Source organism: Brassica napus, chromosome C3 (genome assembly GCF_020379485.1).
Source record: "Brassica napus cultivar Da-Ae chromosome C3, Da-Ae, whole genome shotgun sequence".
NCBI lineage: Eukaryota > Viridiplantae > Streptophyta > Magnoliopsida > Brassicales > Brassicaceae > Brassica > Brassica napus.
In genome coordinates this window covers 29,021,988-29,038,409 of record NC_063446.1, presented here as the reverse complement: position 1 = coordinate 29,038,409, position 16,422 = coordinate 29,021,988, and the positions used below count along the sequence as shown (strand labels likewise).

At 30.2% G+C, this 16,422-nt stretch overlaps 1 protein-coding gene and 1 long non-coding RNA gene across 2 annotated transcripts; one reads left to right on the top strand and one right to left on the bottom strand.

Annotated features, from left to right (window-relative positions):
- Positions 1-4,935: 4,935 nt before the first annotated feature.
- On the bottom strand, positions 4,936-7,511 carry LOC106360452 (glutamine synthetase cytosolic isozyme 1-3-like). The gene is made up of 9 exons (XM_013800054.3): positions 7,299-7,511; positions 6,985-7,024; positions 6,807-6,910; positions 6,662-6,710; positions 6,460-6,566; positions 6,293-6,380; positions 6,011-6,214; positions 5,877-5,930; positions 4,936-5,391 (listed from the first exon to the last, which is right to left on the bottom strand). The coding sequence occupies exons 1-9, from the start codon at positions 7,370-7,372 to the stop codon at positions 5,047-5,049; spliced, it is 1,065 nt and encodes a 354-aa protein (XP_013655508.1). The 5' UTR covers positions 7,373-7,511; the 3' UTR covers positions 4,936-5,046.
- Positions 7,512-12,672: 5,161 nt separating this feature from the next.
- LOC106359465 lies at positions 12,673-15,464 on the top strand. The gene is made up of 2 exons (XR_001272525.3): positions 12,673-13,278; positions 15,239-15,464. It is a non-coding gene; the product is annotated as an uncharacterized LOC106359465 (long non-coding RNA).
- Positions 15,465-16,422: the final 958 nt, after the last annotated feature.

Sequence of the window (16,422 nt, the reverse complement as noted above, 5' to 3'; positions counted from 1 at the left end):
TATCTGAAGCATCAACAGAGGCACGAGCATGGTGGACCACTTGTTGATGACTTTAAGGCGGTGAAAAGGCTTATGGCACAAATGAACCGTTTTCAACTAGCAACATTATCGATGTGGCTTTTGAGCTTGATTGTTACATGTGTTTGTCAATAACTATTTCATTCTATATCAACACTTTCATTCTTTGCCATTATTTTCTTTAATAAATTTGGTCTCAGTTTAAACTTTTTATTTATTTAGTGAAGATTGGTAAATCATCATTGATAAACATGTTTGATCTGCGATCTTTATGTTTTCATTTTTTATTTTATTAATTTTTTATTCTTAAGTGATTTAATGTCTCATTTAGGTTTTTCAGTGATGAGTTAATGGTTTAGATTTGTGATGCTTAGAAAAACAATTCAAAATTGATGATTAAATATGGAACTTGAATGTAATGGAGTTTTTAAAAGTTGAAAAATCCATCTAATAGTTTTTTTTTTCATTTTAATCATGTTTGAATATTTGAAAGTGTACAATATTAGTTCACCATTCTTCTAACTGCATGACTTATTAAACATTTTATGGACCATAAGATAAAAATTTGACCATTTGGTTCTCTCTCTCCTCCGCCACATACCCGCAGTTTGCTTACACTCCACGACAATGGTTTAACCGATATTCGTTGTTGGTAACAAATGGTAATATATCATCTCTTGTTCTTATCTTTGACACTGTTCTTCCTTCTCAAATATTTGGTATTATTTTGAATGTTTCTTTCTGTGATTTGGACATGGTTGGTAAATCATCCTTTATTAACAGGTTTGGATCAGAGAGATTCTTACGTTTTCCTTGTCTTATTTTACCAATTATTCAAAGTCATGTTATGTTTCAGATTTATCAATGGTGTGATAAGATGAATCGAAATTGATGATCAAATCTGGATGTTGAAGACAAGAAAATAATACATACTAGTTTATTTAATGGAGCTTTGAATATGAATAAACTAGTGTCTTTCCTTGCAGATTTGCGAGTGTAACGTGTGTTCATATCAACGTGATCGGATATGTTGTTGTGTTCTTGTCTATGATGACAGCGACAGAGCATCATTTGTCAGTCTCAACGAGCATATTGACGACCTCGTTGTCCAAGTATATAAGGTTTCTCATACTATTAAGATTATATAGTTTCTATATATTGATCATCATTGTTTTTTATTTGTTCTTAGGCTCAACCAGATGCCTACAAGTTTAAGTATGTTGTTTTGGGAAACAAGGTTGACATTCGGCGTCCCCGAGCTGTAAGATATATCCATCTATTGTCTTTCTTTTGGAAATACAACTAGATTCACTATGTGTATTGTTTTGCATGTAAGTTTTCCAAATCAAAAGCACGGGTTTGGTGTAATTTGAACAGAGATGCATTTTACTTTGAGACATCTGCCACAAAAGAAGCAATATAGATATTGCTTTGTTGCAAATAGCAAGATGTGTCATCGGATATGCCCCTTATGGCACATATGGACCGTTTCCAACTAGCAACATTATTAATGTTGCTTGTGAGCTTGATTGTTTTGTCAATAACTATTTCATTCTATATCAACACTTTCTTTCTTTGAGATTGTATTTCTTTAATAAATTTTATCTTAGTTTAAATTTTTATTTTAATCTAGTGAAGGTTGGTAAATCATCGTTTATAAACATGTTTGATCTGCAATTCTTATGTTTTCATTTCTTATTTTATTAAATTTTTATTCTTAAGTGATTTATTGTCTCATCCAGGTGAGTTAAAAGTTGAGATTTGTGATGCTTGAAAAAAACAATTCAAAATTGATGATTAAATATGAAATTTGAAAGTAAAAAAGTATATGTGTGTATGATATTAAACTACTAAAAATATTATAGTTAAAAAAAATGGAGTTTTTAAAAGATGAGAAATTCATCAATTAGTGTTTTTCATTTGAATTATGTTCAATATATTTGAAATTGTACAATATTTGTTCACCATTCTTCTAAATACATGAGTGATTTAACATTTTTATGGCCAAGATAAAAATTTGACCATCTGGTACTTATATTTTAGAAAGATTTACTAAACTTTTCTGTTAAAATATTTCATTAATAATTCTTTATAAACTCTGTAATGGAAAAAAATATATACATGCATAAGATATATACCTTGAGCTCTTTCAAAATTAATTTAAAATTTTACTTTCTAGTACAATAATATACATACATATAAAATTAAAAAACTAAAAATATATACACAGTAATAACTGCCATAAACCGTTGATACTGAGTGTGTAGTTTGGTTGCTGTGGTACACTAAGTTAAGCTTCTTGTTGAGTTTGCTACCCCTAGTCCATTTGTGTTACTTCCAGCTTCAGGGTGAAGATACGAGACTGAGACTGTAGGCATGAAGGTAGGAGGCATAGCTGAAGAATCAACAGAGGCATGAGCATGATGGACCACTTGTTGATGACTTTGAGGTGGTTAAATGACTTGTGGAACAGATAGCTAGCAACATTATCAATGTGACATGTGATGGAGGAATCATATTATTAAGCAAATGAGTTGAGAAGCTGGTGGAAGACATTTATTGAGTCGCCTTTTCAGGAAATATATCTTCATAAACACAAACTGAACATGCATCTGAGCAGGTGAAAATGTTCATCTGAGCAGGTGATCCTGGAGGCTTGGAAACAGTGAAAGAAGCGCCAGCATCAGAAGAGCAGATTGATATCAAAGATGAACCTCCAAATATGGTTAGAAATCGACAACCTAGGGATGATAAGGCTATTTCTGTTCCGAACTGCCCTCCAGTAAAAAGTTCTCATGAACATTCGCCCAAGCATCGGCACTATATTTCTTGGGGTTACTGGGAGGAACAGCCAATTATTTCAGAGAAAGTTCAATAATGTGCTCTAGAATGTGTGAGGAGGAAGTTCCCACTACCCATTTTGAAGATCACTCTAGAATCTGTACATTGGCTTATAAATATGACCAGATGGTATTAAGGTATCCAATTCAATTTTGAATGAAAAATGTGATGTTCTCTCGCCCAGGTTGAGTGACTGGTCGCGGAGAGGGTCCGAAGACATTCTTGACTGTCTCCCGGAGAATAATAATTCTAAAGTTATGGATGATCTGAGAAGTGAGAGCTTTACTCTTGAGGGCAACATTATTGCAGTCCTTAGTTTGGTCCTTAAGAAGAGATGACCCATAAAAACACCAAAAGAGGGAGAAAGTTCCTAACTAATAGACATTTTGGTTTGGTCACTGAAACGTGGCGGTCCGCGATTGGTTCGTTTTTAATTTTTTTTTTTTAAATCGGATAAAAAAAAAGGTTTAAGGACCAATTATTAAGGATTCGGCAATAATGATGTTCTAATCCCATGTAAAACCCGTTTTGGCTCCAAGTCTTTACGTGCTCTATACATAATACATATCTCAATATAATTCTGCTTGGATAAAGACATGGAACTTAGCATTCGTCTTATCAGAATTCTTAACCATAAATTAATGATAAACAGTCTAACCATGAATTAAACAAAGGAATGTGCACCTTTAAATGTTTTTTTTTTAAAAGGCACCTTTAAATGTTAAAAGGAAAAAAAACTACAAATACGTGAAACGAAAATGAAAATGGAATAATATATTCAGATTTTTGTACGCTGATTTAAACAGAGTCCAAGTTCGATGAATCAATTCATGATGCATTCAAAGTTAATAATTCAAATCGAAGAAAATAAAGCATACTAGCAACTCCTTTTTTCCCTGTGGAAAAGTTGAAACGGAATCTGCTTCACAGAAACTCAGGACACATCTAATAGTTTGAATGTTTGATTAATAACAATATTACTTTCATATAATCTGGAAATTAACAATTTTTTGGGTGTAAATTTAAATAGTATTTTTATAAGATTTTATAACTAGATGTAAAAAAGACTATAATTCCATATTATTACCTCTCTTTTTTCCATATTATTACCAACCGTAGGTTTTCTTTTGTTTTGTGTGTTGGTCGACAACACAAATCATAACTTTAATTAACTTTTTATTTTCTTTTTGTTGATTCAAAACTTTATTATTCTTTCAAAACGAAATCAAGTGGGTGGACGTCATGATTATTATTTATTAACGTGTTTAGTTTAAGAGGTAAGTGTGATTAAAGTCATAAAGTGTGAACCAAAATGCACTGAGATATACCAAGTACGAACAGTGTACTTGCGTTTATGACATCCAAAACTTAAGAAAACGTTAATACTTTTCTTCATCATCTTTTAGTTCGTCATGGACATTACACCTAACTTAAGAAATAAATGCGTCACAAAAAGACTAAACTTTTGTTAGTGGAGTAGTCACGATTCACGAATGTCCCCACGCAGAAAATGAATACCACAAATATCCACAAATTACAAAATCGATTTGACTTTTTACCCCAAGATTGTCGCGCAATTCAATGCATCAGACCAGGACATAGGAGTACACTCACGTGACGAGCGCGTTACGTTGCTCCCACCTCAAATTCCACCACCCTACGTCTTCGGAATTTTAATAATTTATGTGTTTCTAAATTCCATAATGAAAATATTCTTTATTATCTTAAAATAATAGTATATCATTTCGTAATTACATTAAATCACAAAATCTTATCCCGACGACCAGAAGTGGTCCTGAACACAGCGAATTGAAACATCGGCATATAAATCCCAAAATTTTATTAAAAAATTTTATAGGAAAAAGCCTCTAAATTTGTAAAAAAAAAACTTCCAACATCTCAGGAACACCTCGGCCGACAAGTTCAAACATACGGTACTTTATTTTTATTTTTTGGTAAAAAAATGCTTTAATATTATTATTATTTTATTTTTTCTTATTATTATTATTATTATTATTATTATTATTATTATTATTATTATTATTATCATGATGCAGTATGTAAAAAAGGCTTTAATTTTCATCATGAAAATCCTTTATTTAATTATTCGAAACGAAACACACCAAACACCGTCGTGCTACTGAGTCCATGATAAGAATTATTAGTGCAATTAGAAAAACATTGTGATTAACCGAGGATGGTGGTTTCAGCGATCATGGAAGTGACGACATAAGGATCCATATTAGAAGCTGGCCTACGATCCTCGAAGTAACCTTTGCCTTCTTTCTCAGTGTCACGTCCCACTCTCACCGAAGCTCCACGGTTCGCCACTCCCCAAGAGAACGTGTTGATGTCTGCTGTTTCATGCTTCCCCGTGAGACGACGCTCGTTGCCTTCACCATAAGCAGCAATGTGCTCCTTGTGCTTCACCTGAAGCTTCTCTATTGCTTTCTTTATCACTGCTAAGCCTCCGTCGTTCCTCATCGTCTTCGTACTGTAGTTGCAGTGAGCTCCAGCTCCGTTCCAATCACCCTGAACCAATGCAACGATACGTTACAACAACACTACATACCAAGGCCATAAACATTTTAAGATTTTTGACCCAAAAAAAAAACATTTTCAGATATTTTTTAATAAAAATTTGTGTAATACACTTAGCTAGACTAAATCATGCTTTTACGATAGGTTGGCACACAAGGAAACTATCATTAGTTAAAAAATTAAAAATATATTTTTTATTTTTATTTTTGGATTTAGTGATTAGAATTTAGGGTTTAGTATTTAAAGGGTATGAATTATATTAGAGTTGGAATTGAGTTATTTAATGTTTTTCATGTTAAATGGGTGCTATCTTTTTGATAAACTTTAAAAACGTACTATTTTGGGAGAATTTCTCTATTTTTTTAATTTCTATAGTCGAAGGCATGACCTATGTATAATAATTTTCTAATGTTTCATCGCACTGGTTACAACTTACAATGCATATGATGAGAATTGGAGTGTGTCAAGATACTAACCGGGACTGGTTTTGGGTCGAAGCTGACATTTACACCAGAGATCTCAGTGATCCTCTGTCAAAAGAGATAAGATGGCCATTAGCAAATCTTGTAGAGATATTCACAATAGAACCGGTTAAAGTAGAGTACTCTACCTCAAGAAGGTATCTAGCGACCCAGACTTGATCACCAGAACTAATACCCTCAACTGGACCGACTTGGAACTCCCACTGTCCAGGCATGACCTCTCCATTGACACCAGAGATGCCAATACCTGCGTAAAGACAGGCCTTGTAGTGTGCGTCCACAATGTCACGACCAATGGCTTTGTCAGCTCCCACACCACAGTAGTATGGTCCCTGCGTCATAATATTAGAAAGTTAGGTAAAAAAAAAGAGTTGTGATGACATTAGGATCAGTTGATTATTTAGATTTACCTGAGGACCAGGGAAGCCACCAACAGGCCAACCAATAGGCCAGTTCATACCCTTTTGCATCAAAGTGTATTCTTGCTCAATCCCATACCTTTTGATACAGAGAGAGAGAGTATAATTATATAAGATTGATTTGCAGAGAGATCAATATACAAAGAAGAAGAGATTACCAAGGCACTTCTTTGGCAACGTTAGGATGGCTGAAGATCTTAGCAGCCTTGTGCCTCTTGTTGGTCGGAATTGGATCTCCGGCCGGTGTGTATGCATCACACATCACCTGAATATATATCACATTGACCAATCATTTTTTAAAAAAATTCTGATCCAAATTGAATTTAGTCTCACACTAATCATATAAAAAATCAGCCCTACCAGGATGTTGTCGCCTCTCCTGAACGGATCACGGAATATCGCCTGAGGGCTATCGATTCATAAAACGAGACAAAACAAGAAAGAAGATTAAGACAAGATTTGTGTAAATGCTTATACAGTAGATAAAGAGGATCGAAGAACATACTATAGAATGACTTCACTGTTGTCTCCAGAGGCCTGACCGGTGCTGGATCCGTCGTAGTTCCACTTGGGAAGCTTTGATGGATCGCTCACTGGTCCTGGAAGTGTCTGTATCATCCACAAACAAATCAGAACGATCATACAATAAACAGAGGATGAAAAAAACAGAGTATCAAATTTACTCTGGCTTTGCTTCTAATGTCCATGCCAGATCCACCGATCCTGTTCATTCAACATTCATACGAGAAAATTACAAACCCAGAAGACGACAACAAAGAAAGAGACAAGCTTTACGATGTACACGTCAATCTCATCGAGACAGAACAAGTGAAAACAGAGTGAAGTGAATCGTGTTCAAACCGAAATTGTCAAAAACATAAGAGATCAAAGCTTTTCGATCACAGCAATAGTAACAAACAGAGATAACGAGGAAAAGAAAACAGAGATAATGAGACTAGTCGTGAGAGAGAAACAGAGAGAAGGGAGATGATGGAACCATATGTATTCGGCGATGATTTGCTTGGTGGAGTCGGAGAGGTTGAGGTTGACGAGATCTGAGAGCAGAGACATGGCTGCGTCGGATAGTAATCAATCAATGAGTGTTGTTTAGGGAAGACGATCTCGATACAGCTCTTCTCCTGAGAGTGTTTTTATAGAGCCTTTTTTTTTTGTTTTCTTTCTTTATTTATTATTTTCAGATATTTGACCAATAGGAAAAGTTGGTGGTTGATTTATTGTTGTGTAGCAAATGTTACTTTTTTAGAATTTTAAATAAATAATTAGTATTGATTATATCGATTCTGTTACGATTTATCCTGAGATTACAGAATATACAGATTATGCAGGAGTTTACGACAACAATATCTCTATTATTAAAAGAGAATTATCCATTAAAAAATACCCTTAAGTTTTCTAACTTATTTACATTTCCATGTCATTAAGAATTAAATTAAACAATATATTTTAATGCTTGTTTTTTCCAGTTAAATTAATGAATTTTCCTTAATCAAATTTAAACTTAATGTCATTAAATAAAAAATGTTTGTCTTTTCCAGTTAAATTAATGAGTTTTTCTTAATCAAATTTAAACTTAATATCATTAAATGAACCTAAAAATACATCATATTTAACGTAGCTTATTACGTACGAGTACGACCCAATAATGAACTTGAATTTTATTTTTACGAAAACGTGAATCACTTGACTTATGTAATATTTAAAATATATTAACTACAATATAACAAATGCATATAACCTACCTATACTTTAGTTTGAAATGACCATGTTCAAGTTTTATATAGTCAATTTACATCATGCATCGATCGATGTACAATATTCAAACCACCTATAGTTTTCGTTTTCTTTATATGATGTATCAACCAAACAATCATCCAATTGATTTTTTAAGTTTTATAAAAAAACAAATCAATAAATACAAACTCAAAATCCAATATCTTCTATTAATCAAAACATAATATCTTCAATATCGTATATTTAATGTACCTATTAAATATAGAAACTGTAACCATAATTACACTAATTATAAGAATAGATTTGATTCCAACCAATTAATCTATTACTTCGGTAATTGATTTGCTTGCAGAAGAGGAAACAATAAATTTAAAATTTATAAGAATATAAAGATATAGAGATTTCAACCAATTGTCTATATTTGCGTATGATTTCCGCATAATAAGCTTCAAATTGAACGTTGAAAAAGATAGATAGATTTTTTTTAATCTTTTACCGGCACAAACTTAAACAAAACGAAGAGTTAAATGTAATTTTTTTTGTTACACTTCCCGGAAAAAAACGGTTACAACATGGGTTTTCATAATATGGTCTTTTAACATATTAATGTTATGGACATTTAATAATTATCTTGACGAAAAACAAAGACTATAAATAATTTATTATTAATAAAATTATGAAATTATTTACAATTTGATGACTAATTCATCGCCCTTTTTTATATGTTAAATTTTTCATAGAAGTTTAAAAATCATTTTATTTTCTTTAAACATGTATAACTAATTTATAATCTTTTATGCCATACTAAGTCATAATATAATATTTCTTTATATTTTACATTAATAACCATTGTTTTTATATATCGTCTACAATTCTCTAATTACGTCTATTTGTTCAATTTTTTATATGATATCGAATATTCATCGTAAATAGATGGTTTAAGATGCCAAAAAAATTATTTACTTGGTGAATATAATACATCAAATATTACAAATATATTATTATTTAGTTAAATAAATAACCAAAAACCAAAAATTCAAACTCGCGCTAGCGCGCAGATCAGGGTCTAGTTTAAATTAAATTTGAAGCGTTTGTTTATTAGTATCGATAGGGTTGGCCAGCCCGTAGGTCGGGATATATTTTACTTATGATTTTGGTTATTTTTTAAAAATGTTTCTATAATTTTGTGGTTTGTGTTTTAGATTTGTATTTGCAAAAGATGTAGATGATAATGATTTTTGTCATTTAAAAAACATTAGGTGAGAAGAAATTATATGTGATAAGATATTTTTTTGGTTTTTTTACAATAGTTGTTTCTGTTATCCAAAAAATTAAAGTTATGATACTATATATTAGTTACATTTTATCTACTAAATTAAATTATTTGATATATAATGTGTGTTGAATTTGATGATAGTATATAAATGTCTTTTATCTGTAATTCAATTAAAACATCAGAATATTGAAATTTAACCCAAAAAAAAGATGAGTTAATTTTTTAGATGATTTTTGTTTGTTTATATAAAAGTTATATATATAATAGTTATATTACAATTTTATCAAATTAATTAAGTTATATTTTACATATGTCCAATACAAGACCAGTAAAATTTATTAATTATTGTGTCTATTCATTTGTCGAGTATTAATTTATAAACTTTCTACAACATATACATATATATATTATTTATTTTTTTCATTATTTTGATCGATATCCACTTATCGGTTAAATATTTATATTACCAAACATTATCGACTAAAGCAAGAACTTCATTGTTTGTACAATTTTGTAAGAAAATACATTTCAAACTGAAGCGAACATATAATGGAGTACGAACCAAAATCAAATTGTTGTGTGTTAAGAGCATTTCCAAAAGTAATTTCAAAACTTCAAATATGAAATTTTACATGCTCTAAAAGCAACTTCAAAACTTCAGATTTGAAGTTCTAACGTACAAAACTTCATATTTGAAGTTCCTTATTTTTAAGTCCTTGTAATTATCTGTTTTTTTAAATAATATTGTTAACTTTTATTTTTATTACTTTAGTCCTTATAATTTTATTATCGTATACAATTTTTGAACTTTTAGTTTTTATGATGACGTTGTAATTATGAAATTGTATAACTTTTATCTTTATAATTTTATAATCTTATACAATCTTATATAATTTCATATATGTTTTCAACTTTTATAGTTATCATTAGTCCTTAATTAAAGATTTAGTTATTGTTCTTATTTCTTTTTGTGTAATTTTTTATTAGAATGTAATATTTATTGATTATATTAATTATAATATTTTATTATATATTCTACCGTAATATAAAAGTAATGTGTTTTTTATTAATTTTTATCAACAATAAAGAGTAAAGGATAAAATATAAAATATAAAACTTAAAGTATTGTGATTTTATTAACTTTTATCAACAATAAAGACTAAAGTGTAAAATATAAAACTTTTACAGTTAGATTTGAAATTCCTTTTTTTGGAGAGACACAACTTCAAAGTTTAAATTTGAAGTTTTGTCAACTTCAAAAATCAAAACTGGTTCAGTTTGTATTGATCTCAAGGCTATGTGTGAAATGAATTATGGTAAAATGAATTAAATCAAAAATGTATTTATTTATTTCAAATGAAAACAAAGCGAACAAACTGATTCAACCACAAACTTCTGAATACTTTAAATAAACTAAAATCTGAATTCATTTTAGCATATGAATGGAGCATTCTCGGTGCAATACAGCGCAAAAGTTGCGGAGAATTACATTTATACTCAAGAAGCTATCTCACACCTAAAACTAGTTATTTGTTTGTGATGTTCTAACCTTTTTGTCTCGACAAGTATGATATGTGCCTCGCTGAATGCTCCATAGGCTTCTTCCTTGGTGCTTACTATAGAGTAATATGATCAAGACATTTATAGTTGTCAATTATTTTATATCTATTATTTTCTTTATCAAAATTTTGTAGAAACGTCATAATTTAATAAAATTGCAAAACAATGAACTTTAAAATTTGGATTAAAAGGTGAAAAATTATGAAACTATAACAGTTTAAATCAAATTGGATTACATATCGGGCATCCACTGGTTCAATTGGTTAGTCTCGGATCTTAGTGACTTTTATAAATATGGATATTTTTAAAAACCTAAATCGAATTATCGGATCACCGGATTAACCGATTTGGCTGTCAAATTTAAAAGCATTGATTTAAATGCAAAAATATTTTAAATAAACAAAATTCTTAAAAATTTACAAAATATTTGTTAAGTTATTAGTGAAATTTTTCATCATAAAATAATCCATCATGATCTAGTATAATAGTTATATGATTAAGCCTTTTCTATTTATTTTTTTTCCTTTAATAGATAACATATAATATATATACTAACCTAAATCTCTCTTATTTTATGTGTCTAACACGGTAGTATAAAATTTGTTTGTCATTATAACCGTACGTTATAAATTATTTGATTGCTTATATTCCGGTTAAATTGAATTTGAATGCCTCTTAACCAAAATGAAGAACGAGTAAACCGTATATTAATAATATTCTCCACTGATATTGTTTTAAAATATATTTTAATTTGATTGCTACAAAAGATAGAACACATAAAAGACCACGGTGTAAGTTGACACTTTGAAAGAAAAAATTGACAGCTAAAAAACATAGAACACATAAACAGACAGCTTGCTAGAAATTATGATTTAAAACCGTTGTTGAAGACCTTACTCATTGTGGTTCTTCGTTTAATACTCAAGATACACACTCAAACTTTCTCATTCGTCAACGGCAATTGTATAACAGGTAACAACATTTGAATATTGCATCTAAATGGTCTCTGTGCATTTTATTGATCACAATGAATAATTTTTAGGTGGATTTTGCTAAACTTTCGTCTGATATATGTTCAGTTTTGAGCACAACATCACTCTTAAATTAGTTGTGGTCCGTATCCCCTATATAAATAAGTTGAGCCGTATATGTATTTTCCTAAGGGTTAATAATTTTTAATTAAAGTTTGCTTAAACTCTTTTTATTGATGCCGCTATAAAAAGACTTACGAGATTGATAAATAAACAAGTCTAAAATTTAATTAATACAAATTTGATGTTACATCTTCTTAAAAGATCTTCAAGGTATATGCAGGTGAAAATGTTTAATTACCACGAAAAAAACTGATTACGAAACGTGAATACTAGAAAAATATTGGGAAAATTGTTTTTTTTAGAGCAAAAAATGATAAATGTATCCCACTAATCTTGTATACTTTATGTCCTATTAGGTTAATTATTTTCAAAATGACAATAATACTCTTAAAATTTTAATTTTTAAATATAATAAATAATGGGTTCGATCAAGCGGGATCGATCGATCCGAAATTACAAGGTTGAATGGATCGATCGATCCTGATCATTATGCATAACAAAAAAACGCGGAGCATATACTGATCGACCTGATCCTTTTCACTCGATCGGCAAAGGTCGATTTCATACAGATCGACGGATCTCGAATTATAGACCGATCGATCTCGTGCCCAGGTAAGTATTTCAAATCGATTTCCTGGTTTTCTTCAGTTATATCCGATTTGATTCCTACTTGATTTGAACCGACCAATTTCAACTCTTTAAAAGAGATCGATCTCTTTGGGATGAAACCCATAATTTATCATCTCCTTCACGAACAAAGGGGGGGAGAAAATCAAAGTCTTAAAGACTACGTACAGTAAAACTAATAAGGACATTAGTGGGAAACATGATGATGATTATTAGGCATCGTATTTTGTCAAATAGCACTGACATTTAAACTTTATATGAGAACCACATATTGTTAACCGGTTTATATGTGAAAGTTTTGTCTTTATAAACGGGGAGCGTTTTCTCAATATCAAACATAGAAAGTTCACTAAGTGAAATAATGGAGGAGAGTAGAACTATGTTGAAGTCACTGATCTTACTAATGATGATTTCCAGTTTTTGCCTCGAACTCACCGTTGCAGAAACCTACTGCCATGCTCAACGTCGCTTGTTAATTGACGCGTGCAAGATATTAATTTTTAGGCAGGCTCCCCCCGCTGAATGTTGTCGTAGAATAAGAACGACTCCAGCGTGGTGCGTTTGTCCTTCTGTAACACCACAAAGAGCGGCTCTCATCGATGTCAACTACGCTGTTGGGGTAATCCGTCAATGCGGTCGATATGTAGCCCGCGGTACCAAATGTGGAAGTAAGTGTATATATCCCCTATATATTAATAGAGGATAAAAAATTATAACCTAAATTTTGTAAAATTTTTTAAAAAAACATATCCTATGTGACATTTGTGTATACCTTCTAAATCTTATTTCAAAGAATTCTAGAGCATTTTATATAAACTATAGTCTAAAAATTATACTCTCTAGCAAAATAATATTTCGCAGGCTATAGTTGGTCGCATATATCAAATATTTATTGTTTCACATGTTTTCCTTAAATAAAACCTACAGAATTACCTAATGTGATTAATATATATATATAGCAATTAATAATTTAAACAATAAATATTTGATAACAATCTGTATACTTTTTATCATTTTTTTTATTTCTTTATTATTAAAATAAATTACATAATTACATTAATCATATAATAAAAATCTAGATTTTTTTTTGTATATACTGTATTTTGAATTTTTCAATACGAGTATAAATTACTAAAAATTTTAAAAGTCTCACATAAACTTTTATGATCAAGGTTTAATTTTTTTCTATATTAAGATACAATGATTATAAGACCATCTGAAGAAATAATTTTATTTTAATTGGTTTTTATGTTTGTATATATATATATATATTTCATATCGTTTAAATTAAACTATACATCGTATGGAAATGTATACTTATATTTTGATATTTTCATTGAACATATATTGAAAAGTTAATATTTTAATTTTGAAATTTTCATTGTTTTTTAAATGATTATAAATTATTGAAATTATCCCACATTAAAAAACAAATCGTTGGTGTAAATTTTTGTTACATATATATGTAAATAATCATAAAATCATATGAGTAGAAACTTCATTTAATAAATATCCATATTAAAAGTGTACTATATATATGTTAATATCATTTAAATTTAATTATATATCATATACGATAGATAAGATTGATTGTTTTGATTTATTTACCCTAAAATGATTGCGAATAAACAAAAGTGATAGTTTGATTTATATGCACACGCCAATTTATTGCATAATAGTAACTGATTTCTTAGTTATTTAATATATATATATACTTATTATTTTATTATTTCATAATATGCAGAAAAACATAAGAAAATAATAAATATAAATTATTTATTCTGCAAAAGGTGCAAATCTTAACCCAAGTATGTTTTTTTTGTCATAAAAAAGTATGTATCTCTTTAATTATTTTAAATCATAAGCATTTTCTACATCTCAGGTCAAAACAAACCAACAAAATGAGAATAAACTTCAAAATCAATATTTATATTGAACAGTAACCAAAATGAAAAAGAGAAAAATATTGAAGATGAATAGGATTGGCACATGAACGTAAACTTTTCATAACCATAATTAATTCTTAAATTACTAAATCATGATATAAAACCGAGCTGACGTAGTTTCATTGTAATCAAATAGACCAGAGATTTTTCGACCTAAACATTAGGTTCTTATGCGGTAAGTGATTTTTTGACCAAAAATTTTATTAAAAATGAGATCAGCTCATCAGTAAACAAATTATGTAATTAACAAAAAGTTAAAAAAAATTGTTTAAAGAACAAAATAGTAATTTAATCAAAAATATAAATTTATTTTTCCGAATAATATTTTTTAAATAATTTTTATATAAATTTATCATGTCTTATCCTAGTATATACATATTAATTAATTAGATGGTAGATGTATAGTGTTCATTTTTATTCGCATTTACATATTTTCTAACTAAAATCACTAAGCCAAATCATTATATTTAGTGTTTTAAATAATTTCTTTTGTTAACTGTAACCATATACGCCAACGTAATGCTTCACATTTGCGTTAATATTTTGTTATAACATCTTATAAGAAAAAGAATAGGAAGTTAGATTAAAAATAAAAGAAAAAGTGTTTTTCCCAAGCAAGTCCAAACATAGGAATTGGGGTTTCAAACAATCAGTATCATGAATTTGCGTTCTGGATGTGCAGGTATTACAGTTCCATAAAAAAAGCCGTTCGAGACAATGGAGACGAAAATATCGTTGCCTGAAAACTATCGTCCGTACTGTATGAGTATTCCACGTTGTATCTGTTTTAATATTTGGGCATTATCGTTGGTCTTATTTTTATGTAGAATAAAATGATGTCTGTGTTATAAATAGAACTGGAATTTTATTGTATCGTATGAATTTAAATAAGGGCAAAATTTTATACCCGTAGAATTTTTAATACTGATAGAAAGATTATTATTAGAGAGAAGAGAAGAGTGAATGATGATCTTACAAATGATCGAAATCGATCATATATATAGAAAAGAAATTTACTGTGCAAATAGTGCAGCGGACCCCACATCCTTTATATTTTCAACATAGGCGCTGTCTCTATATGACTTTCATAACACTCCCCCTTGGGGACCGGTGTCACTATTCACTCTCGCTTAACGTCTTTGTTGCCTCGTTAAAAACCTTTCTAGGAAAACCCAATGGGAAAAACCATAGTAAGGTAAAAAGAGTACAACTACGTAAGCTCCCCCCTCGAATGAGCAGTCATAGATCCTTCTGATGACGCATTCCAATGTTATGGATGTGTTTTCTGAATACCGAGGTAGGGAGTGATTTTGTGAAGAGGTCGGCTGCATTGTCGCATGATTGGACATATCTTACTTCAATCTCTTTCTTCTTTACGAGTTCTTGAGTGTATGAGAAGAATTTCGGATGAATATGCTTCGTTCTATCGCTTTTGATATATCCGTCTTTTGTTTGAGCAACACATGCTGCATTATCTTCATATAAAATAGTTGGCTCTATATTTTCGTCAATTCCACTGCTTGAACAGATGTGTCGGCTTATTGATCTTAGCCATACACATTCTCTACTTGCTTCATGGAGTGCAATGATCTCAGCATGATTTGAAGAAGTAGCCACGAGCGTTTGTTTATGGGAACGCCAAGATATAGCAGTGCCTCCGATCGTAAAAACGTATCCTGTTTGCGATCGGGCTTTGTGTGGATCTGAAAGATATCCTGCATCTGCAAAACCAACCATTTGACCTTTTGAACTTTTAGGATAAAACAAGCCTAAATCAATGGTCCCTTGGAGGTAACGAAAAACATGCTTAATCCCATTCCAATGTCTTCGAGTTGGGGATGAGCTGAATCTTGCCAAAAGATTCAC